Source organism: Notamacropus eugenii, chromosome 3, assembly GCF_028372415.1.
Source record: "Notamacropus eugenii isolate mMacEug1 chromosome 3, mMacEug1.pri_v2, whole genome shotgun sequence".
Lineage (NCBI taxonomy): Eukaryota > Metazoa > Chordata > Mammalia > Diprotodontia > Macropodidae > Notamacropus > Notamacropus eugenii.
This window is the reverse complement of record NC_092874.1, coordinates 97,980,151-98,006,418: the sequence shown is the minus strand read 5'-3', so window position 1 is coordinate 98,006,418 and position 26,268 is coordinate 97,980,151. Positions and strand designations below refer to the sequence as shown.

Below are 26,268 nucleotides of genomic sequence, written 5' to 3'. Positions count from 1 at the left end.
TATCAATGCTAATTTTCTTAGGCTTGTGAAATATAACACAGAGACTATGTTATTGCATTCATCCCCCATTTCTACCACAGGGTTCAGGAAAGGCTTCCTGTAATAAATGCAAATAGAAATATTATTCAGAAAGGAGAAATTATATTTCTCTGCTACATAGAGTGAAGTCTCTGATTTGAATTTAGCTCTGTTTCTCAAAGAGCTGTTTCATTGAGTTACTTAGGCAAGCAAGCACATAGATATGAGCTTATTTACTTCCATACTAATAACAACTTAAAAGAGAGATATAAAAAGACTAAGATGACTTGCCTTAGTGTCTGCTTCCCAAGTGGCATTGGTCCAAAACTAGGTGCCTTACCTTTGGCTTAATCTAGGGTAATTTACCAACTACAAGCAATGATAGGACATAATCTAGGAAAGGAAATCAGCTATGGCTAGACTCAAATGTCTCTTCTTCAAGAACTGTAATCTTGAAGAAGCAGAACCAATATAGAGGAGTACAGGCAGCAACTCGGCTAAAATCTTACAATATTCCCCTCCAAACAACTTTAAAGTAGCTCCTCAAATAAAATTAACAACTTCAGCAAAGTTGCAAGATATAAAATAAACCTACATAAATTAGCATTTCTATATTACCAACAAAACCCAGCAGTAAGAGATAGAAAGAGAAATTCCATTTGAAATAATTCAGACAATATGAAATATTTGGGAATCTACCTTCTAAGACAAACCCAGGAACTATATGAATACAATTATAAAACACTTCACACAAATTAAATCAGATCTAAACAACTGGAGAAAAAGTAATTGCTCATAGGTAAGCCAAGTCAATGTAATAAAAATGACAATTCTATCTAAATTAATTTACTTATTCAGTGCTATACCAATCAAATTACTAAAAATTATTTTATAGCACTAGAAAAATTAATAACAAAATTCATCTGGAAGAACAAAAGGTTATGAATATCAAGGGAATCAATGAAAAAAATGTTAAGGAAGGCAGCCTAGCAGTTCCAGATTTCAAACTATATTACAAAGCAATTATCATCAAGACAATCTGGTGCTGGCTAGGAAACAGAGTGGTAGATCAATGGAACAGACTAAGTATATAATATACAGTAGCTAATGAATATAGTAATTTAGTGTTTGATAAACCAAAAGATCCAGGATTTTGGGACAAGAACTCACTATATGACTAAAGTTTCTGGGAAAACTGGAAAGCAGCTTAGCAGAAAGTAGGTATAGGTCAACATCTTCCACCACATACAGGGATAAGGTTAAAATATGCACATGATTTAGACGTAAAGAGTGATAACATAAACAAATTGAAGATGCATGGAATATTTTACCTGTCATATTTAAGAATAAGGAAAGAATTTATGACCAAATAAGAGACAAAAAGTGTTACAGGATACAAAATGGTTAACTTGATTGCATCAAATTAAAAAGATTTTGAACAAACAAAACCAATGCAACCAAGATTAGAAGAAAAGCCAAAAACTGGGGTAAGGGAGGGGAATTTTTCAACAAGTTTCTCTGATAAATATTTAATTTCTCAAATATATAGAGAACTGAGTCAAATTTATAAGAATACAAGTCATTGCCCAGTTGATAAGTGGGCAAAAGATATGAATAGGTAGTTTTCAAATGAAGAAATCAAAGCTATCTATAGTCACATGAAGAAAAGCTCTAAATCACTATTGATTAGAAGAATACAAATTAAAACAACTGTAAGGTACCATCTCACATATCAGATTGACTAATATGACAGAAAAGGAAAATGACAAATGTTGAAGGGGATATTGAAAGATAGGGACACCAACACACTGCTGGTGGTGTTGTGAACTGATCTGACCATGCTGGAGAACAATTTGGAACTATACCCAAAGGGTAATCAATCTATGCATACCCTTTGACCCAGCAATACCACTACTAGATCTGTATCCCAAAGAGACTGAAGAAAATAGAAGAGAACCTATATACACAAAATATTTATAGCAGCTCTTGTGATGGTGAAAAATTGAAATTGAGGGAGTGGCCATCAATTGGGAATTGGCTGAACAAGCGGTGTTATATCATTGTGATAGAATACTATTGTGCTATAAGAAATGATGAGCAGGATATTTTTAGAAAAACCTGGGAAGACTTACATGAATTGATGCAAAGTGAAATGAGCAGAACCAGGAGAACATTATATTCAGTAACAGCAATATTATACAGTGATCAGCTGTGAATGATTTAGCTGTTCTCAGCAATGCAATGATCCAAGACAATTCCAAAGTATTAATGATGAAACATCTTGTTCACCTCCATTTTTATTATAATGGCTTGGTCTGTCCATAAGCAATTACTTTTTCCCCAGCTGTTTAGATCTGACTTTATTTGTGTGAAGTATTTTATAATTACGTTCATATAGTTCCTCAGTTTGTCTTGGTAGGTAGACTCTCAAATATTTCATACTGTCTGCAATTATTTTAAATGGAATTTCTCTATCTCTTGCTGCTGGATATTGTTGGTAGTATACAGAAATGCTGATTTATGTGGTTTTATTTTATATCCTGCAACTTTGTTGAAGTTGTTAATTTGATTCGAGGAGTTATTTTAAAGTTGTTTAGAGGGAAATGTGAGAATTTAGCTGAGTTGCTGCCTATACTCCTCCATCTTGGTTCCACCTCCTCAAGACCACAACAGTTCTTGAAGAAAAGACATTTCAGTCTAGCTGTGGTTGATTTCCTTTCCTAGGCTATATCCTACCATTGCTTGAAGTTGATAGATCACCTCTGTATCAGATCTTTCTGATAAACAATTTACATTCAAGATACGTAGGAAATTAATACAAACATGTAAGACTATGAACCATTCTCCAGTGGATAAATTGTCAACAGATATGAACAAACAGCTCTTAAAAGAATTGAAAACCAAATGAAAGATTGTTCCAAATTGTTAATAAGAAGAAATAAAAAACAAAACTACCCCAAGCTTTCACTTTACACCCATCAAATTGGCAAAGATGAAAAAAAGATGGAAATAGTCAAAGTTAGAGGGTTTGACAGGGGAAGGGAATATTCATAAACTGATAGGCACATCCCCTATGGAGGTGAGAGACAAAAAGAAACTTCTCATATACACCAACATATTCAAAGCAGCACTTTTTATGATCGGCTTTTTGGTGTCTACTTTCTATCTGCACTCCAGAGAACAAGATGCTCCCATCCTGGCCCCCTCATGGTTTCCATCTACCCTCTTCCCCACCCCCTGACATTTTCCAGCTTCCTTTTGTGTGTTGTCTTCCCATTAGATTGTAAGTTCCTTGAGGGCAGGGACTATCTTTTTTCTTATTTGTACCCTTAGCACTTAGCTCAATGCCCAACACATAGTAGGCACTTAATAAATGTTTATTGGCCTTAACTGAATAGTAAAGAACTAAAAACAAAAAAAAAATGCCTATCAACTGGAGAAAAAGTTAAACAAACTGTGGTATATGAATATTATGGAATATTCTAGTGCTGAAAGAAATGATGGATATGAAGAATATAGAGGAGCATGGGAGAACTTACGTAGAAGCAGGAAAACAATACGCAACACTACACTATAAATGGGAAGGAAAAAATGCAAAAACAAACAACTCTGAAATTGATCATTGTATTTACCAGGTTTGGCAATGAAATATAGAGAAATTTAACCTCCTTTTTAATCCAAATGCAAAAAAGATACTGTCAAACTTTTAAAGATCTTGATTAGTTTTACTGAAGTGCTTTCTTTCTTTTTTAATCTTTTTCCACAAGGTCTTAATCCCTTCTCTCTTACCAGAGACAGATTGTTGTTCCTCAATGCTGTCAGAGTTACATAGCTCATCATCACCAGACTGCTGTTCCTCAATGTTATTGGAGTTACATAGCCCATTATCAGCAGACTGGTGTTCCACAGCGCTGTCAGGGTTACGTAGCTCACCAGCACCAGATTGAATTGTTCTCACACTTCTCTCCAAATTTGCTAGATTCTTGAAGACTGGCTCCTTTCCTTGTTCAATACGGGATATCAAGGCTGGTTTGGGAATAGTATAATCTATGCAGAAAGAATAAAGAGGCTGATATTACTTTTTGTAAGGACTCAGTAGTGAGACAACTTCAAAGAAACTACATTTCTCTAAGTTCATTACACTTAAGTGAACTTAAAGGCAGCTAAGGTGGTGCAGTGGATAGAGTGCTAGACCTCCAGTCAGGAAGACCTGAACTCAAATCCAGCCTCATTCCATTATGTCATTTACCTTCTCTCTTCTTTAGTTTCTTAGGGATAATAATAGCATCCACCTCTACAGGTTGATGAGAAGATAAAATGAGATATGGTAAAGTGCTTTCTAAATGCGGTTATTATTATTACTTACAAACAATAGGAATAGAGGTAGAAAAAAATAAATAACCTTGGGATGGATTAGAATAAATATGTACAAAATCAGAACAGGAGTTTTTTTTTTAATTTTGTTTTAGCAAAGAAATCCATCTATCCAAGTTGATAGCAATAAATGGAAATCAGAGAAAATATACATAGGAAAGAGTGTGTGAATGTGTGTGTGTGTGTGTGTGTGTGTGTGTGATAATACAGAATGAAGGAGTTCTCCCCTTAGAAATGAGGTAACTCAATCATGAGAGAGTATCATTAGAAAGTTCTCCACAGGAGAGAAGTTATTACTGATGTTATTAGTGATGTTATTATGACATCATTAGTTCTAGTCCAAATGTTTCTGCCCAAGATGTTCCTTACGTAGACTTGCATATGGGGTGTGTTGAGTGTACCCAAGCACATCCTAATGTGCAGCAGCCCTCTCAGCATGATGCTTTGGATCTGGGGCCTTCTAAAAGTTAGGAGAGCACTCCCAGTCTCTGAGGGCTTTTGGATGATTTCGGCAATCACTATCAATGATGCTCCTACTTCCTTCTCCACTTCCCACTTATTCATACTCCTCCATTTCTCCAAGCTTTTAGTGTGGAAGGAAGAAGTGACTTGGTCATCTTGCAGGTCTGAAGCCTTCTCAACAATCATCTTCTGGACTCTGCACATCACTGACTGTCCTGCTTTGGTGAAGTTTAGGTTCGGAGTCAGGAACAACAATGTCTGGGTCAGAAGAGAGCTTTGCATTCCTTCATACACTCCTAAAAGGCTCTGGCCCAGGGACATCAGGTGGTTGCAGGTAGGTCAGGGAAAAATTGACTAGACATTTTTCCCACTTTGACTTACCTGGCCACTTTGTTTTCCATAGTTCAGTTTGTAATACATAGCCCTAAGGTTTCAGTTAATACAGATGAGCAAGGAGGAAAAGTCTTAAAATTTTAAAGCTTTGCACCTTTGGTTCTGTGTGCTTAAATTTCACTGCTGGCTCTCTTAGGCAAAATAGGGGCTAAGGATGCAGGTTCTAGGTGGAAAAAAGTTTTTGTAGGCTAAAGAGTATGAGGCTGAAAAGGCTGTTAGAATAAGAGTAAGAATTTGTTATTTTTTTTAAAAAGACCCTTTGCAAAATTTCTATTTTTAAAGTAAAATTTAATTTTAAAACTTAAGTTTAGTTAACTTTTAGTTTTAGTTTGCTTAAAAAAAATAATGTCCTACATGATTGAGAATTCAATAAATGTTTGCCTTTTAAAACTTTTTCAAAAAATTCTCTAGGTTACATCCTAATGAAGTGTACCACACACACTAATGGTAGGTACCCTGTTAATTTCGATTCAGGAGCCTACCTCCAAGAGTCATTTAGATTTTAGCTGAATGGTACAGCTAATAATAGATGATTATGATCATTTCAACCTTAATGCCAACTATAAATAGTACACTAGATTTAAGAACTTATAAGCAGAAAGGAATAATGAAAGGTGAAATAAGAAGTTTCCAGAAAAGGGCATAACAAATGAATGTTACTCAAGCTAAGTATGTGAGGTAGAAATGGAGAGGATATAAAAGAGTTGGCAGGATGCTGATCTGTGCTCTTATTTGGACTGAAAAAAGGGGTACCTTCTTCTCTTCCCCCCAAAAGAAAGAGAAAAATCACAATTACTATCAACTAAAGAAATCTGGGAAAGGCCAATATAACAAGAGGTAAGGAATAGAATCTGGTTGGGGAGGAGATTGGAATCAAATTAACATAAACAAAATTAAATATAGAGACCAAGTACTGACCTCAGAAGGTAGGAAAAACAAAAAGCAGAAGTGGGGTGATATAAAATCAATACAAAAGAATTAAATAAAAAGCACAAACTTAAAAATTACAATCTTAGGTGTAAATGAGTTAAACTCCCTGGGAAATGAAAGAAAATAAAATCTAACAATTTGGCATACACAAGAAACGCTTTTTAAAAATTTAGACAGAGTAAAAATGAAGGGCTAGAAATCGTTTTTTACTCTACATTGAGTCCACCCAAAATCAGAAGTTTTATTCATGGTTTCAAGTAAGATAAAAACATCATATGGAGATAGATAAATATGAAAATAACTTTCTGCTTATAAGCTTATCAGGTGATATAGCATTAAGAGCAATGAATCTGGAGTCAAAGAAACTCAGTTCAGATTCTACCTGTAATAAAACCTATGTAGATCATGGGCAAGTTAAGTTACTTAACCTGTATTGGCCATAATTCCTTCATTTGTAAAATAAGAAGTTAGATCACCTCTGAGGTCCCTTTCAGTTACAGATCTATGTTGCTGTGACCTGCAACTCACCTAAGCTCATAAAGGAAAATGTAATTGAATTTCAAAATATCGTAGAAATTAACATGATAAATGTAGAAGACTTTAATGTTTCTGAGGCTGAAAAAACAAACTATAAAGGAAAATAGACTTGAACAGACTTTTATTGGAAAGATGTAAAATCTTCCAAATAAGAATCATAGAGAATATATACATTTTAAAGCATCACAAGATATGTTTACAAAAATTCATCGTGTTATAGGACACAAAGGAATTATTAACAAATATTAAAAAGAAAAATACCAAACATCTTCCTAATAAACCATAAGGTAACATAAGTTGCCATTCATACATGAACACAAGGAAAATAAGCAAAATATAAAGAATTTTCTACACACTCTGCCTTCATTTCTTCTTCTCTCCTTTATTCCACAACCCTTTCCAATTTGAATTCTGACCTCATCACTCAAGAGAAATTGCTTGACCTAAAATTTCCAAGAATCTCAATTCCTAAATTTCATGGTCATTTTTAAAGTTCTCATCCTTTTTGACCTATTTACAGTATCTGAACACCTTTTGGATATTCTCTCCTCTCTGGGTTTTTTTTACTCTCTCCTGGTTTTCTTCTTACCTGTCTAATTGCTCCTTCTCATTCTCCTTTGCTGGTTCTATATTCTGCTCCCTCATTGTGGGAATTCCTGAGGCTTTTTTTTTATAGATCTACTATTCACATATACACACACATTCTCTCTGTATGTGACCTTATCAGCTCCCAGGAGTTAAATGATCATCTCTAGACTGATGACAATTAGTTATTTCCAGACCCAGTTTCTTCCCTGAGTTTTACTCCTATTGGACATCTTCTATATCAACATAACTAAAATAAAAACTCATTATCTTCTCTAGTAAACTAGTACAATTCTTCCAAACTTCTCTATTTCTGTCAAAGATACCATCACTCTTCTGGCTACCAGGTTCATAGTCTTTGTATTAACTGCAACCCCTCACTTTCTCTCACAAAGCATCAAATCAGTCGCCAAATCTTGTCATTTCTGCCCTTCAACACTTCTTACATCTGACCCCTTCTCTCTTCATATATTATTACTTCCTTAGTTCAGGCCATCATCACCTCTTACTTAGATTTTTGTAACAGCCTTCTAATTGATTGATTCTCAAGTCTCTACCCACTTCAGTTTATCCTCCATAAGGCTGCCAAAATAATTTTCCTGTAGTGTAGATCTGGCCACATCATTCTCCTCCTTAGTAATCTCCAGTGACTCCTTATTTCTCCTAGGGTTACATATAAACTCTTCAGTTTAGTTTTTAAAGCCCTTTACAACATGGCCCCAACCTATCTTCCCAGATTCACTGCACATGACTCCCCTTTATCCACTCTCTCATCCAGCCAAATTGGCCTTCTTCTCTGTTTTTCACACACAATAATCTTGACATTCCATCTTGGTATCTTTTCACTGACTGTCTTTCATGCCTTAAATATACTTTATCCTCACTTTTACTTTAACAAATTCCTTTATTTTTATATGATGCAGCTCAAGCAGCACCTTCTCTTGATTTCATCAGTCTTTTTTTTATTTTTTGAATTTATTTAGTATTTTTCCCCATTTACAGGAAAAAACAATTTTTAACATTCGTTTTTTTAAAACTTTGAATTCCAAATTCTCTCCCTTCCTGACTCCCTGCCAAAGCTCCTCATTGAGAAGGCAAACAATATAGGTTATGTATGTGTATGTATATATATATATATATATGTATATATATATATATATATATATATATATACATATATATATATATATATACACACACACATATATATTCATGCAGTCATGCAGAACATTTCCGTATTAGTCATGTTGTGAAAGAAAACACAGACAAAAATACAATAAAAATAAAGTTTAAAATTATGCTTCAATCTGTATTCAGGCACCATCAGTTCTTTCTCTGAGGATGGATAGCATTTTTCATCATAAGTCCTTCAACTTTGTCTTGGATTGTTGTGGCCGAGAATAGCTAAGTCATTCACAGTTGATCATCTTACAATATTGTTACTACTTCGTACACAATACATTTCACTTTTCATCAGCTCAGGTAAGTCCATGTTTTTTTAGAGTATCCAGCTCATCATTTCTTATAGCACAACAGTATTTCCTTATAATCACATTCCACAATTTGTTCAGCCATTTCCCAACTGATGTCTGTATGTGTGTATGTATACATATGCATATATGTATGTTGGTATACTTTTGCTTGTTATTTTTATCTCTTTTGGGATACAGACCTAGTAGTGGTATTGCTAACTCAAAGGTTTTGGATGGTTTTATAGCTCTTTGGGCATAGATCCAAATTGCTCTACAGAATGGTTCACTACTCCACAAACAGTACATTAATGTCTCACTTTTTCCACATCCCCTCCAACATCTGTCATTTTCCTTTTCTGTCCTATTAGCCAATCTAATAGGTATGAGGTAGTACCTCAGAATTGTTTTAACTTGCATTTCTCCAGTCAATAGTTAGAACATTTTTTCATATGGCTATAAACAGCTTCAATTCACCTGCAAATTGTTCATAACTTTTGATCATTTATCAATTGGGGAATGGTTCTCATTTTTTATAAATTTTATAAATTTATAAATTTGATTCAGTTCTCCATATATCTAATAAATGGCACTTTATCAGAGAAACTTGCTTCAAAATTTTTCACAGTTACTATTACTAACTATATTTCCCTCCATCCTATTCTCCCTCCTATTTATTGTTTTCTCTGTCCTTTCATCCTGTCCCTCCTCAAAAGAGTTTTGCGTCAGACTATTCCCCCGTCCCTTCTATCACCTCCACCCCCGTATCTTGTCCCATTTCCCTCCTACTTTCCTGTAGAGTAAGATAGATTTCTATACCTATTTGAGTGTGCATGTTATTCCATCTTGGAGTCAATTCTGATGAGAGTAGAGTTTGCTCACTCCCCACCCCTTTCCCTTTCTCCCAGTATATTCCTCTCTCATCCCTTAATTTTATTTTTTTAGATATCATCCCTTCATAGTCATACATATACTCCTTCTAATTGCTCCAATAATAAGAAAATTCTTATGAATTACAAGTATCATATTCCATGTAGGAATGTAGAGTTTAACCTTATTAAGCCCCTTATAATTTCCCTTTCCTGATTACCTTTTTATGCATCTCTTGAGTCTTGTATTTCAAGGTCAATTTTCCATTCAACTCTTGTTTTTTCATCAAGAATGCTTGAAAATCCTCTATTTCACTGAATGTGTATTGTTTCCCCTGAAGGATTATACTCAGTTTTGCTGGGTAAGTGATTTTTGGTTGTAATCCTAAATCCTTTGCCTTCCAGAATATCATTTTCCAAGCCCTCCTATATTTTAATGTAGAATCTGCTGAATCTTTTGTTACCCTAACTGTGGCTTCATGACACTCGAATTTTTTTTTCTGGCTGCTTGTAATATTTTCTCCTTGACCTAGGAGCTAGGGAATTTGGCTATATAATATTTCTGGGAGTTTTCATTTTGGGATCTCTTTTAAGAGGTGATTGGTGGGTTCTTTTGATTACTACTTTACCTTATGTTTCCAGAATATCTGAGCAGCTTCCTTGATAATTTCTTGAAAGATGATGCTTAGGCTTTTTTTTTTTATCATGGTTTTTAGTTAGTCTAATAATTTAAAAATTTTCTTTCCTGGATTTATTTTTCAGGTCAGTTGTTTTTCCAGTGTGACATTTCACACTGTCTTCTATTTTTTCATTCTTTTGGTTTTGTTTTATTGTTTCTCAATTTCTCATAAAGTCATTAGCCTCCATTTGCTCAATTCTAAATTTTAAGGAATTATTTTCTTCAATTAGCTTTTGTACCTCCTTTTCCATTTGGCTAATTCCACTTTCTAAAGACTTTTTTTCTTCAGCGAATTTTTGTGCCTCTTTTTCCATTTGATCAATTCTGCTTTTTAAGGCATTCTTCTCCTCTTTGGCTTTTTGTACTTCTTTTACCATTTAGGGTGGTCTGTTTTTTAAGGTGTTATTTTCTTCAGTATTTTTTTGTGTCTCCTTTACCAAACTGTTGACTTGTTTTTCATGATTTTCTTGCATCACTCTCATTTCTCTTCCCAATTTTTCTTCTACCTCTCTAATTTGATTTTCAAAATCCTTTTTGAGATCTTCCATGACCTGAGATAAAATCATATTTTTCTTTTTTTTTAATTTTCAGTGTTCTACATTCACTACCATATAATTTAGATTTTTTCCCCTCCCTCCCCCTCCTACCCACTGTCTCTCCCCTCCCTCCCCAAGATGGCATACAATTTTATATAGGTTCTACACATACATTTCTATTAAATACCCTTTCACCACAGTCATGTTGCACAGAAGAATTAAAACGAATGGGAGAAATCATAAAACAAACCAAAGTGTGTGTGTATTCATCCTTCGTTGCCAAAGAAGACTGTGTCATCAGGGAAGCAATTACATGACTTGCACTTGACTTTGTTTTGAGTGAGGGAGGACTGTGTATGTCACCAGCCTCACTTCTCCTCCAGAGCCATCTGAATTCAGTGACTGGAGATGACCCAGGATGAGGCAATTGGGGTTAAGTGACTTGCCCAAGGTTACATAGCTAGTGAGTGTCAAGTGTCTGAGGTGAGATTTGAACTCAGGTCCTCCTGATTCCTACACTGGTGCTCTATCCACTGCACCACCTAGCTGCCCCAAACCAAAGCGTAATACAAAAGAAAATGATCTGCTACATTCTGGGATTGAATTCCATAGTTCTTTCTCTGGATGTGGAAGGCATTTTGCCTTAAAAGACCATTGGAAATTTTTTAACTCCTTGCATTGCAATGAGGTTCTAAGTCTACCAGAAAAAATCCTTGCACACTGTGGTTGTTGCTGTGTACAAAGTTATCCTGGTTCTGCTCCTTTCACTCTGTGTCAGATCATATAAGTCTTTCCAGGCCTCTCTGAAGTCTTCCTGTTCATCATATCTTGTAGCACAATAGTATTCCATTACATTCATATACTACAATTTATTCAGCCATTCCCCAATTGATGGGCATCCCCTTGATTTCTAGATTTTGGCCACCACAAAGAGAGTTGCTATAAATATTTTTATACATGTGGGACCCTTTTCCATTTTTATGATCTCTTTGGGATACAGTCCTAGAAGCAATATTGCTGAGTCAAAGGGTATGCACATTTTTGTAGCCCTTTGGGCATAGTTCCAAATTGCTCTCCAGAATGGCTGGATCAACTCACAGCTCTACCAACAATGAATTAGTATTCCAACTCTCCCATATCTTCTCCAAAATTTATCATCTACCTGTTTTGTCATGTTAGCCAATCTGATAGGTGTGATGTGCTATCTCAGAGTTGTTTTGATTTGCATCTCTCTAATCAATAGTGATTTAGAGCATTTTTCAATATGACTATAGATATCTTTAATTTCTTCCTCTGAAAACTGCTTGTTCATATCCTTTGACCATTTATCAACTGGGGAAAAATCATATTTTTATTGAAGACTTTGGATGTAGGAGCTTTGACTTTGTTGTCTTCTGAGTGTGTTTTGATCTCCCTTGTCACCATAGTAACTTTCTATGGCCCAAACATGAAGCTCTACTATGAACAGATTTTTTTTTTCATTAGAAAACTTTTGTTTCACTGTTGCTGTTGTGTCTCATCACTGTTGCTACACTACCCCTAGGGGCAAGACCCCAGCATAAGTGCCTAATCTGCCTCCTTACTTGCAAGTCATTTCCATCACTTTGAAATTAAACTTCTGCTTGATTCCTGACTTTCCTGTCTCAACCTTGTTCTGTGGGCTGTGGACATCCACAGGGTTAGAGACACTGTTCAGTCCATTGATGATCAGTTAATTGATGTCAGAAATGGGATTGGACATGGAACTGGCCTTTTGCTAGGGAATGAACTAGGCACCACCTGGGATTTATTTCTGTGGAGTCTACTCCCACTCCCCCTCCCACCCCAAACCTGGTGAGTCCTCTGTCCTTCTCCCTGTTCCAATCTTGAGTTTCCACCTTGGTGGAGCTCACCACTCTTTGTGAGGAAAACTCCAAGACCCTCCAGTGACCTGGTTTGTCTCAGATTACTCTGGTAAGAATATCCTTTCTTAAACTGCAGATTTCTGTTCATTGGCCTCTCTGTGTGCCTCTGCTGTGCTTTGTTTGGTTTAGTTTAGTTTTTGCTTTTTTACTGCACGCCTCTGTAAAATTGTAGTTGCATGCCTATTGTTTTTAAACTACCCACATCTGTAAAGTTAAAGCCACTCACCTCTGTATGAACTGTGACTGTAAACTTTGTTCTGTTTGCATCTGTCTTGTCATTTTATCTATGTTTGTGTCTTTATAAAATGCAAAATGTCTGTATAGATTTTGTTACCTTGAAAAATTTAAAATGCAGCCAGACCAAAAAAAAAAACTTCTGAAGGTTGTAGCCAAAGAGTTGAGAACACTGGAAAAAATTAATGAACTTTCATACTTGAGGCAATTATCCTGGGAAGCAGGATTAACCCACTTTAGACTTTCTGTGGGAGATTAGGTAATAAAAAAAGTGAAATAACCAAAGTTTGTAGAACTGTTATAAACATCTCTACATATTTTGGAGTTTGAAGTTTAATTGTTTTCAGATTACAGAGGAGAACTCCTGGGATTTGGAGTAATTCGAGGAATTCACTCACTTTTAAAATAACTTATTAAGTTTTGGGGTATCTCCCTGCAGAATGTGTTTTAAGGAAAAATAAGGATTAGATTATATAAAAGTTTTGCAAAAGTAAATGGCAAGATTAATAACCTCATTGTTTTCAGGCAATGAAGAAAGGCAGCTAGTATGGAACTAATGCCACAGTGAGGAAGAAAAAAAATAAGTAAACAATTTGCACCTTATAGGAACTTCTTATTAACCCTTCCTTGACATGTCTGACCATGAAAAGAGAAAAGATTGTTTAAACCAAAGATCTCTATTAACTACATCAGGTCAGAGACCCTCTCTCTCTCCCTGTTAACACCTCTCATCTCAGATCAGATTCCCAAAAACAGGTGTTTAAAAAATGCTGGGAAAATGTAGAGAAACTTGAATTATATTCTGGTTGTAGAAATTTATTAGCTGTGTAATCTTAAGCAAATTATCCTATCTCTGTTTGCTCCAGTTTCCTGATCTGTAAAGAGAAAAATAATAATAGTTCCAACCTCCCAGGTTTTTTGTGAGATCAAAATAATATAATGATTGTAAAGTGCTTAACACAATCACTGGTATATGTTAATCACTGCACTATTTCTTTAATTGAATGTAATTGCTCCATACTCTAAAGTGGTTTTAAAATGTCAAAGGTAGTAAGATTAATGATTTTATATGAAATAATTTGGAAATGCCATTGATGTCATCTGAAGTTTTATTTCATGTTTTAAACACATAATATTATTTGTATTATTATTATATTTCTAAATTCTCTTATATTGTGAAATTCGAGAGACCATTGTAACAGAAATGCTGTTAGACAAAACAACTCTTTAATCTAGATGCTGTTACACATGAATTAGACTTTTAAAAGAATGATATAAAAATAGATATTTGAAAATTTTAAAATATTTAATGAGGCATATTTTGTTATAAAGCAGATAATAATAATACATAATAAAATTTCATTTTAAATTCTTGGCTATTATGAAAGTATATAGGGTGGTTTAAAAATGATGCTTCAACACATTAATGATGAATCAACAATTAGGCATTTGAAGTATGTCTGAAGCCCCAGATTATGAGTAGTTTTAATTTATAAGTAAAGGATAAATGAAATGTTAACTGTTAGGGAAACATCAGGAAAGATATTCAAGCCCTAAGTTGTGGTTAGTGAAATTTTGCTATTTGAGGTAAAAATTCTTGGGACTGAGTTTTGCTTTTGTTTAGAGTTTTGTTTACAGGGATAGTTTTCTGAATTTTCATGAAGCCAATGATAGAAAATGGCATTGTTGCAGTTTGGGAACTGCTCATGGTGGATGTCTGTGTCAAGGAAAAGTTTTAGGGACATCCTTGGTATGGTCTAGGTAGTATCCTCCTGAATCAATTTCCACATTGTGCTATTTCCTTTCTGAAAAGGAAAATTCCCCACATTGTTAATCCTGAGCCTTACTTTTAACTCTCTGTGACTGTATGATTGACTGTTATAACTCCTGCCTGGAATCAAACAGCTAAGGGAGTTTTCCCACTGTTATGATATATGATACTGTTCTAACTATATCCCTCTTTTTCCTTTTATAGCAAATTTCTATAATCAAGAAGTTTTGCAATGACAGAAATAAATCTATTAAACAATAGATTGAAACTGGAACATCTATGAGTTACTATATAATAGGATGCAAGTATAAACATCTTGCATTTTTAAACTTTATTTGTGGTCAGATTGTAATACAGGGATGATATCTTCCTAAAGGGGAAATGATTAGACAAAGATGTAATAGAAAACGTTTTCTAAATAAATGGAATAGTAAATTTTGAGAAAGAAAGGACTGTATGATTGGCTTCTGAATTTTTTTATCATGGAAATTCAGGCTTTGAGTATGTTTTAGTAAAAAGTTCTGAAAATTGGATTAAGATCTTACACTTAAATTGTATGGATAATGGTAAAGAAAGTGAGATTATTTTCCCATTATTAAAGTATCTGTCTGATAATTTTAAAAGGCAGAAGAGCTCATTTTATGGTTGGGCCCTCATACATTTTTAAATTTTTAATTTTAAACATATTAGGTACAGGATTTAGATATGGATAGAAACAGCAAATGATAAATAAACCAAAATTATCTGAAGTTTTAAGACTGAAGAACCAAATTTAAGTGATTATACTAAATCATATTAAGTCAGAATTATCTAGGAACCTTTGGATTTGGAACCAGAAAAGCAGAGTCCCCTTTATGGTTGTCCTGAGAATAAAGCCTATTGTCCAAGAAAAGATATCTAGGGACCAGATAACTAAATGAGACATCTGGAACTCAAAATGTTCTGATTAAATGGATATTGAGAAAGGGTCACTAGGACACAAGGAGACTTGATTTAGTTAATATTGGCTATAATTATTGTATTGCTTCGGTCTTTTGTTTTAAGATATTTATGTTGAAGTTTTCTTGGTTATGTTAGTGACATGTAAATCTCACTTCTCAGAACTAGTTCATTGTGAGCCCTCTAAGAAATTTGATCTGTAATGTGATATTAATGTGACCTGACACAATGTAATTATGCAATTATGGGAATTGTGAGGAAACCATATTGCATTGTTTGAAACTAGTCCTGTGTGGCTGGGAAACTGGACCATCTCTATGTGCTATTTAGAGACCTTTAACTAAAGACTGATGTAGGGAGTTTTCTCACAATTGTACAACTCAAGCTAAGGGCCCCTACAAGGTCCTTCTGACTACTCTCACAACTGCCAGGCTTGTGGGTGTGGACTACTGGATCATCTGAAGAAAGCCCCCTGCCCTTTCAGAACCCTCCAGGGAAGTCAAGGTTCATCTAGAAGCAGCCAACATCCAGGTGAGACATCTATCTCAAGATTCCAGACAAGGGCTGAGTATACTGACCAAATTCTTTTTTTTCCTCTTCCCTTTCCTTATGTGCCCAACCACCAATGCCCTAATTCAAGTATGTGTTGTCATTTTCTCCCTCTATATTCTTAGCCTCCCTCTCTTTTCTACTTGCAAACAAACTGATGGCTAGACAAGACCTATTCAACTCAATATCTTGTCCTGGCCCAACTGGCCTCTTGTGGCATTTGGCTTATACCTGCCTCTCCTTTATTGGCTAAAAAGGTAGGGGTTCTTTCAGATCCCCTCCCTTGGGCCAAAAGGGGGAAATACCAAGAAATGAGGAGACACTCTGTTTTCCAGAGCTAGACCCAACAAACAAGCTGTATCTTGAGCCTGGCATAACAACAATTCTTTGTGCTCACCTTCTGGAGCCCCTGAGCTCAGGCAAGCACCAGCAGGCCAGAACATGAAGTGCTGCTGTGAACGGACTTTTTGTCACCAGACAACCTTGCCTCACTGTTGCACCTCATTACTGTTGGTGCACTCCGCTGTTTGACTCTTTTTCTAGTCACAAGTATGTAAATCAAGGTTCAGCCTCACTGCCTCGGGTTCCTCCAATGGAGCTAATACTTGGCCTGGCTACCGTCCAACAAGTTCACTGTGATGATTAAATTATATAGGTGACATCCCACTGAAAATCATGAATTAATATAAAGTGTGATTTTTGTTATCAAAACGACAGTTTCATCAAGAAAACATATTTCATTTCCATGTGTCAGTCTGCATCTCTAACTTGGCTAGAGAAACAATGTGTGCACATCATTTCTCTACATAGGCTAGAAGCTCCTGAAGAGGAAAGACAATGGCAAATTCATCTTTGTATACTCCACAACTTACACATTGTTAATACTCCAAATGTCTGCTAAATGAACTATCTACAAGCATTTGATTCCATAAGAGTCACTCTCCAAGTGTATAATGAACCTTTCTTACCCAAGGAGATCAAGGTTTCATAATTAGTCACCATCACGTGTTTATAAAGTTCTTTCTGGGACCATTCCAGTTTCTTCCATTCATTCTTTGAGAAATACACAGCCACATCATCAAATGTCACAGATACCTGGAATCACAAACATAATAATAACTAACATTTATATATCACTTACTATGTACCAGACACTGTGCTAAATGTTTTACAATTGTCTTGTTTGATTCTTACAACCACCCTGAAGAGGTAGGTGCTATTATTATCCCCATTTTACAGATAAGGAAAGAGACAAAGGTGAAGTGTCCCTTGGCTAGGAAGTGTCTGAGTCACATCTGAACTCAGGTTTTCCTGATTTCATGCCCAACACTCTAACCATCCTAGATTTCTCTTCTTTTCATGGTACTTTTTAAAAAGACCAATCAAGACCACCCCCATCAGAAAAAGTATTACAAAGCAGAGTCTTCTTGTATATTTTAAGCATCTTAAAAATGGTCTTGATTTCAGCATTCCAGCATACCACTTGAGGAGATATAGCTAAGACATCTGGGGATGTTTTTCCAATTGCAGCAAACCCTGAACAGATTCTCATTCTCATTCTGTCTATCTGTCTGTCTCTGTCATACACATACACACTTTCACACACACACACACACACAGAGTCAAAAAAGGCCCATTAGGTGACTGCAAAAAATAAACCTATTGGTATTTAGAGCCTTAGGAGAAGAGAATTAGAAAAAATGAAATTTTCTCATCAGAACCATAACAGCTTCTCACCTCTAAGTGGTAAGATCTCTATGGGCATTTAATAAATACTTATTAATTGACTGATTCAGGCCCAAGAGAGTCCTCTGCTCTATTTTCCTTTGCTTCTGCCACCTCTATGAAGGCCTTTCCTCTAAAATAGAGTACTACATTTTCAAGATAAATTTTATGCATACTTCTCAGTGTTTATTTTCATTATTTGATGTAAGTATTCCAGGGGAACACCTAGAGGATACATCTTTCAAGAAAGCATGGGACCTTTTTCCAACTGTGACCAAAATGTTGGCAGCAAGTACTATGAACAACACAGTCATGCTGCCCAAAATAGGACCCAGGAGGATTGAGAGAAACACAGGCCCCTGAGCGTGAAAAGCCTTCACTGAAGACTCTTAGAGGTACAGTAATCTCAGCAAGACCACATGTTCACAGTCACATGTCACTAAGTGACAGTTGTAATAAAAAGGCATGGTTTCAAAATATTCATCTTCTTCTACCTCATTAATGTGCTTCTTACATGTAAAATGCGCCTAATATCTTACCTGTAAAGATATGATCAATCATTAAACTGTTCCCAAAGAAGAGGGAAATGAATATGAAATCCATCATTATCAAGAAAAGATATTCACCAGTTTGAAAGAAATGGAATATATTTTATGCTTAATGTGAAACTAGTTTCAGTTTCCCAGGTTAAACACACTGAGAGACAAAAAGAGAGAGACAGAGACACAGAGACAGGGAGAGAGAGAGAGAAACAGTCCTTCGGGATATGAAAATTGTAAAGGCCAAGAGAAGAAAATCACAGTCAGTTTACCATTTGTGAAATGGGAATGAGGGGAAGGCTGGTAGGAGAGGCAGAATTTTCTAAAAGAAAAGACTAATTGGTAACATTGTTAAGCAGTTGATTTGTGTAGTGTACAAAGATGCTTGTATTTTCCTTCTCTAAAGTATTATAGTAACTGGCAAATAGTTACTTCCAAGGCTTAAGCCTCTGGTATAATAAGTTTAAGCTTCCCATGACCAGAATTCCTGTTACAATAATCTTCTTTATCATAGAATGGCATATATATATAAAACCTAGTAAACTTTAAAGTGCTAAATAGATGTTAGCTATTATTATCCTCATTTCCTATAAAGGGAAATTTGGTCCTACCACCCAGGCTGTCTTGAGATCACAGCGTGAAGAGGGTTGGGCAGAGAGCCTAAAGACCATGGTTCTGGTTTGAGCTTTGCCCCCCAAAAGCGGAGCTAAAAGAGGGTTTATCTCTTCTGGGCCTCAGTTTCACACTGTTAACATGAATGACTTGGGCCAGAACAGGCTTCATTGCCCAGACTGTCAAGGTGCACCCACACACCATGACAAGGCAGTGTCCCTCAAATTGCCCTTTTCTCCCAGTTTCCAATGCCGAAGGCTCTCCTCATTCATCTACTCCTGAGCAAGGCTGGAGCCGGGGTCTCTGCCGGACCCCAGTCTCCTCCTCACTGCGTATATCCCTGGGAGGTGGGGGTGGCAGGGGAGAGATCTCTCACCTTAACAGGAGTCGCTTTGGCCATGGCTTTTCGTCCTGCTTCCCGCATCTGAGGGCGCTGCGGCTTCTCCCCCATGCCCGGCTTCTCCCCCATGCCCGGCTTCTCCCCCATGCCCGGCTCCCCTTGCCCTCCCAGACTGGGCAGAGGGGAATCAGACAGTCTGCACCCTTTTCCGCCCACGCTCCCTCCTCCCTCCTGCAATGCAGTCGGCTGTCAGCGGGGAGGGCGCGGAGTGCGGAGCCCCGGAGGCTGGTGGCGGTGCCAGGTCCCAAGGGGCAGCCGAGCTGATGGCCGGCCCGCGCTGCGGCCCCCGGGCTGGGCAAACCCCTTCCCCCCAGCTCTGACTCCGGTTCTGGCTCTGGCTCCCGCTTGCGCTCCGGCTACGCTTGAGTCCACAGCACCTGCACCAGGAATCAGACCTCAGTTGTCTCCTACTGCCCACGACAGCTGTTGCTGGGCCCACGCGGTGCATCCTGGGACTCTTGCTCTTTTCTCACCCACCCCCAACTGCCCTCCCTGGAAGCAGCCACTTGTTGGGATCTCTTGTCAAACAGTGCCTCTGGGCCAGAAGATTTAAAAAAGGGGGACTTGCTGGACCAGACTACCTACCGCAACAGCTGCGTCTCATGCCTAAGCAAAATAACAGGTTCTCATTGTTATCTTTCCTCTCTCCCCTCAAATCTTTCCACTTCATCACTCAGCTGAAACTGCTCTCTCCAAAACTGCCAAATCTCAGCTTTCATGCTTCTCAGTCTGTTCTGCATTTATTGCTTTTGACCACACTTTCTTCTTAAATGCTCTCTCCTCCCAGGGTTTTCAGGACACTTTTCTCCTGGCTCCCCTACTATCTGTCTGGCTGCTCCTTCTCACCGTCCTTTGCTGCCTCATCACTCCCAACACTGGACCAGCGTACTCTAGGTGTTCCCCAAAGTGCTCGATCTCTGTCTCTATCTCTTTGTCTTTCCCTCCACCTCTCTCTCCCTTTTCTCTCTCTCACCAGTTCCCATCAGTTTAACTATCCTCATCAATATATCCCACTTAGTCTCTCCTTGGCATTTCAGTCACACATTGCCAGTTGCCTACTGGATATTTTCAAAAGGATGTCTGAAACACATCTTAAACTCACCATATGTAAAGCTGAACGAATTGTTTTCCCCCTTAAGACAGAATCACCCTTCCATTATCCCAGGTTCATACCCAGCATCAGCCTAGACTCCTCAGTCTCCCTTACTTCACATATTTAATCAGTTGTCAAATCTTGCCATTTCTACCTTCACATCTCTCACATCTGCCCCCTTGCTTCCATTCACACTAGCTACCTTAATTCAAGGCCTCATAACTTCTCACCTAGATTATTACAACAGCCTCCAAATTGGTCTCTGTAACTATTAGTCTTGTCATTCCACTCTATGCTACCCACTGCTGCCAAAGTAATTTTCCTTCCACACAGATCTAACCTTGAGATACTCCTCCTCAACCAACTCCAGTAGATTCTTATTACCTCTGGGATAAAAATATAAACTTTTCTATTTATTTTTTAAAGACCTGATCCCAACTATTCTTCTCAGTTTCAATGATCATTTTACTCCCCCTCTTAATTTCCTTGATCCAATCAAACTGCTTTTCTCTCTGTTCTTCTAACGTGACTCTCCATTCCCCATCTCTGCACTTTTGCACTGGTTGCACCACATATTCCCTCTAGCTCATAGAATTCCTTTCTTCCTCTAAAATGTAGCCTAAGCATTATTTTCTGCTTGAAGCCTCTCCTTATTTCTCTTGTAACACTTGCTTGTGCCTTGTATTATAGTGTCTCCCACTAATAGTATATTAACTATTATCTATATATTTGTATTTACTTTATATTTATGCTGTGTTTATATAAGTGCTTGTTGATTCCCCTATTAGAACATAAACTCCTTGAGAGCAGGGACTGTTTCATTATTCCTTCTTATATCCCCACCCCTGGCACCACTGCCTAGCACAAATCAGTTCAGTAGTTTCAGTTGTGTCTGACTCCTTGTGACCTCATTTAGGGTTCTCTTGGCCAAGATACTGGAGTGGTTTGCCATTTCTTTCTTTCACTAGCTCATTTTGCAGATGAGGAAACTGAGGCAAAGAGGATTAAGTGACTTGACCAGTCACAAAGTTAGTGTCTGAGGCCAGATTTGAACTCAGGAAAACGAGTCTTCCTGACCCTCTATCCACTGTGCCATAGCACATAGTAGGTGCTTAATGAATACTTGCTGACAATTGATTGAAACCTTGGAGGAGTGTGAAAAAAATAGATTTAAGTGAACTGTGACTGTTGTCTGGGTTTAGGGAAATGCTTCACGATTTGCAGTTGTAAAGTATTCATTAAAAGCTGGTAAAAAAAAGATTAAAAAACTATTAATTCCACCAGGCTTTTTCTTCTCTTGGAGTCACTTGCCCCATTATCATAATGCTGATCTTGCCCTGCCAAGTCTCAGCTTTGGAACACTCCCCCTTCCTGCTGCCTTCACTTCTACTTTGTGGCTGAATAAAACTGGAGAAAACCACAAAACTGTGCTGAGTCCCCCATAAATTTATGTTATGTGACCTCAACTGGGCTTTCATCACTGCAAGGCAATCCTTTTATACCTTGATAATTAATTCACTCTCTGACTTCACAAAGACCTTTTCAGCCCCCCTCATACTTTCCCCCTTCCCTCTCAGATAAGACTTTGCTTCACATTTTGCTCAAAAAAAAATTGATTCCATTCCACAACAGCTCGCTCTTCTAACCTCCTCATCTCATATCACTCAGATGTATTCTGCCACTATCTTCCCCAACAGTTTTGTCTCTTGTAAATGAACATGGTAATGGGACTCAGAATCTTGGAGCTGAAATGAATCTTGGAGGTCTTTCCAACCCACCATGCTACCCAGGAAATGCTTCAGCAACATACTTTCAGCAACATTAGGGGTCATTCATCCTGTTTAAATGCTTCCAGTGACTGGGAGACCTCTAGCTCATAATATTGCCCCTTCCACTTTTGAATGGCTCTGATAGATAGTTCTCACCTATATGCCCTGCCTTTGGGGCAGAGAGACTTATGGGAAGAACTGACCTTGATTCTCAGGCTTTCCTTGCATACCCTTTTGGAGGAAAAACATTACACGGGGGCTGGGTAAGCAGAAGAAAGAGACCAGAGAATTGGGCATGGGAAGGGGCAGCATGCCAAAAGAGATAAGCCAAGATAGGCTATCAGAAGATCTGAACTGATCAGATGTTATATGTGCCATAGTGGGAGCCCCCTCGCCAGTGATCTACTCCAGGGTGATAAGAACCAGGGACTTCTTTTATTTCCTAGCAAAGGCAATTGTCAAGGTAAACTAGCTGGTCTGCCCTCTGTTGCATTCAATGTAGAGCTCATAAACCTAAACTTGTTGGCCATCAGAAATGCTTTACAGTATTTAAGGCTTACAAGTAGGGTGGAAAACAAGGGAGAGAGTGGGTTTCTAATTTATATAATCCAAATGTTTGACCATGAGAGGTAATTTTAGGATTACCTAGATTACTTTAGGATTACCTTAGGTACTAGAACCAAGTGGAAGAGAGGTATAACTCTGTTACAAGTCTGGCATATAATTCATGATTCAGCTCCTCCTAGATACACATGACAGGACAATGAGAATTGGCAGCAATGAGTGGGTAAGGATGCTTTCATTTTCAAAGTGTTTGCAGCTGTTCTTAGCCAGCTGTGTTTGAAAGTAGAGCCACTCATCTCAAAGGGAAAGTGAACAAAAAGTCTAGCCTCCCTGGGCACACTGGCAGTTCAGTTTGCCTTGCTCACTAGTGCCTCCTGCTGCCTACCTATATTTTACCTTTCTAAAATGCCTACTATTCACCCTGTTCTAGCTCTTCTACCCTGTCTGTAGCTACACATAGAATAAGTCAAATATTCCATCTGTCATTAAAACTGTCCTCATCATGTTCCTTGTCCTTCTATACCTCAGTCCCATCTCACAGTTATTATCTTTTAATACTACCTGTTGAAATCTAGTTCATCCCTCAAAGTCCAGGTCCAATTCCACAACCTCCTTTCATAAATCAGCATTGCAACTAAGAGGAAGTGCTGAGCACTACAGTTGAGGGGTGGAGGTGAAGCTTAGAATCATGACTTAAATCAGCACTATAGCAAGGGACAGCCCCAAAGTACTTTGTGTTGAGCTGTATGATATTCACATTATGCATCAATCAATTGATCAGTCACAGAGCTTTTATTTTCTAGGTACTGAGGACACAGACACAAAATACTCTCCTAATGCTAGTTCCCTGCCCCAGCTCCAGAACCTCCATTTTGGGGAAGGGGCCATGCCTGCCATCCTTCATGCCTCTGCCAGCTCTGCTTCTGACTCTCTGGACTTTTCCACCATTCCTCAGCTGTTTTCTTGCCCTGGCAGTTCCCTCATTCCCTAGAGTATTCTCACTTTGGAACATTCATCTGTCCCTATGACCCCTTTTCCCCAGAACATCTATTTTGAGAAAGAGCCCAAGCCAACCATCTTTCATGCTTCTTCCAGCTATCTGGAATTTGCCATCATGTCCCAATGCAGGTACCTTCCTCTGCCGTTTCAATTCACTTTCCCATATCATCTTCCCTCATTAGAATATAAATTTCTTGAGAGTAGAGATTGCCTTTCTGGAACATAAGAAATGCTCAATAAATACTTCTGGTCTTGACTTTGTTCTCAGGAAGCTTATACTCCAATGGATGGGCTGGCATGTTTTCAACAAGTATTTAGAAAGTGTTTGCTATATGGCAGCTACTGCACAAAGCCTTGGGGATATAAAGGCAAAAATGAAATATTCCTTGTCTGTAAGAAACATACTCTATAATAGTTGTTGATGGCTATTAATTTTATAATTTAAAACATTTCAAAAATGGAATACAGAACAAAGACTAGAACCAGTCTTCAAAGAATAGGCATCTAAGACAAAACCCATCAATGGGAATAGGAGATGGAAAAAGAATATAGGTTCATCAGCTTGTGAAAGTGTACAGAAAGAACCAAAGAAGAATTCGGATTGAAACTCATCTTTTCCCCAAAACATCTTCCCTTCTAGTCTCATCCATTTCTGTCAGTGACAGCCTCATTTCCTGGTCACTTAGATTCTATAAGTTGGACTCAGCTTTCTCATTTTCTATTATCCTTTGGATAATATCTAAGCAATCTCTTCTAGTTCTCTTAGAGAAAATACTTCTGGTCATTCATTCCCTCTCTCTGTGTAAGTGCCAGACATCCTGGGCCATCTCCAGTCATCCTGATGAATATCTGGTCACTGGATTCATATGTCTCAAGAGGAGAAAGTGAGACTGGTGGCCTTGCACAGACCTCCCTCACTCAAAACAAAGTCAAGTACAAGTCATGTCATCATTTTTCTGATGTCATGGTCCTCTTCAAAAATGAAGGACGAACACACACACACACAAAGTGCCAGAGAGGTTTTTCAGTTTATTGGACCTAAAGGATGATAGCTTCATCAGGAAGAAACTCATGAGATTTTTTTTTAAACTCATGAGATTTTTGATGAAGTTGAGCCATGAAACTGTGATCAAGTGTGCATGTCAGTATGAAAACATATCTTAAAGCTGTGAAAATGGCAGGGAAGAACAGAGAAAAACTGACTATTTGAAGAAAAAACATGTAGTTCTTCATCCTAATATATAGCTTGCCTCTGGAAAGATACTTCACTTGAAGAATTCTAAAGGGTCTGAAAGGAAATTATTTTTAAAGCTATTATAAATGTTTAGATTAATTAAATGTAGTTAATAAGCACATTTAGTTGTTTTTGTTCATATATAAAGTGTTAGATTTTTATATGATCAATATAAAAGACCCTTATCTTGTCACCTTTAAGTGTATGATCAGTAAACAAGATTTGAAGTGTTTTAAATTATAAAATGGCCATCTACAACTATGATGGAATGCAAGTTCCTTGATGCTGAGGATGTTGAACCAAATCTGAAATCTAACAAAAAGAAACCAAGGTCAAGTATGTGGCTGAGGAAGACGGTGTCCTGGGAGATAACTTCTTCTGTGAATGCTGTTTTATAAAATATTTCAAAAGTCAAAATATTTTAGGAGGCGAATTTTGTTCACAATGTCAATTTTTAATAAGCACAAATGTGTTGGGGGCAGGGAGGGAATCCAATCACTCCCCAAGCAACAGCTGGTTCTTCCTTCGTATTGTCTCTGGCATCTTTCCCTTTCCATTCCTACCTTTATCCAGCCTCTCTCTCATCATCACATCATCTCCCCCTAATTTCTTGTCTTCTAAATGAGAGTCTTCGTCTCCAGTTCTCCCTGCCCCCCATCACTGCTGCCAGAATCATCTTCTCAAAATGTTGTTGGCACGTATCACCCTCCGGTCTAAGACCGTCAGTGGCTCCCCAGCCTCTCTCGGTCATCCATCACGGGGGAGAGTTTCCCAAGGTGGCCCCCACCCACTCTTCCCACGGGGCCTTTCCCTCTCCCCGCATTTCTGGCAGGTTTGCTCCTGGTTCTTTTACAAGCCAGACCCATTCTCGCCTGTCCTCGATGTTTCTTGGCCCTGGACGTGAATCTCCTGCGCTCTCATCGCCCCCATCCTCGGGGCACTCAGACGCCCTTTATTCCTCGGGCCCGCAGGAGGCGCTGCAGGACAGGAGCCTTTCCCGGGATGAGGGAGGGAGTGACGGGGTGGGGTGGGGGAGACAGATTCCCAGGATGCCCAGCGTGTATCCCTAGCAACGGACAACTGC

General features: G+C 37.8%; 1 protein-coding gene across 2 annotated transcripts in view; it reads right to left on the bottom strand.

Moving 5' to 3' along the window:
* Positions 1-19,615, bottom strand: part of LOC140533079 (uncharacterized) — a 29,121-nt gene extending 9,506 nt beyond the window's left edge. The window contains exons 1-3 of one of the 2 annotated variants that reach the window (XM_072652408.1): positions 19,502-19,615; positions 17,218-17,344; positions 3,808-4,065 (exon numbers count right to left, since the gene is read on the bottom strand). In XM_072652408.1, the coding sequence (XP_072508509.1) occupies positions 3,808-4,065; positions 17,218-17,344; positions 19,502-19,612 (496 nt within the window). In that variant the 5' untranslated portion in view covers positions 19,613-19,615. The remainder of the gene's footprint in view (positions 1-3,807; positions 4,066-17,217; positions 17,345-19,501) is intronic. The other variant, XM_072652409.1, reaches the window with a different exon arrangement.
* Positions 19,616-26,268: the final 6,653 nt, after the last annotated feature.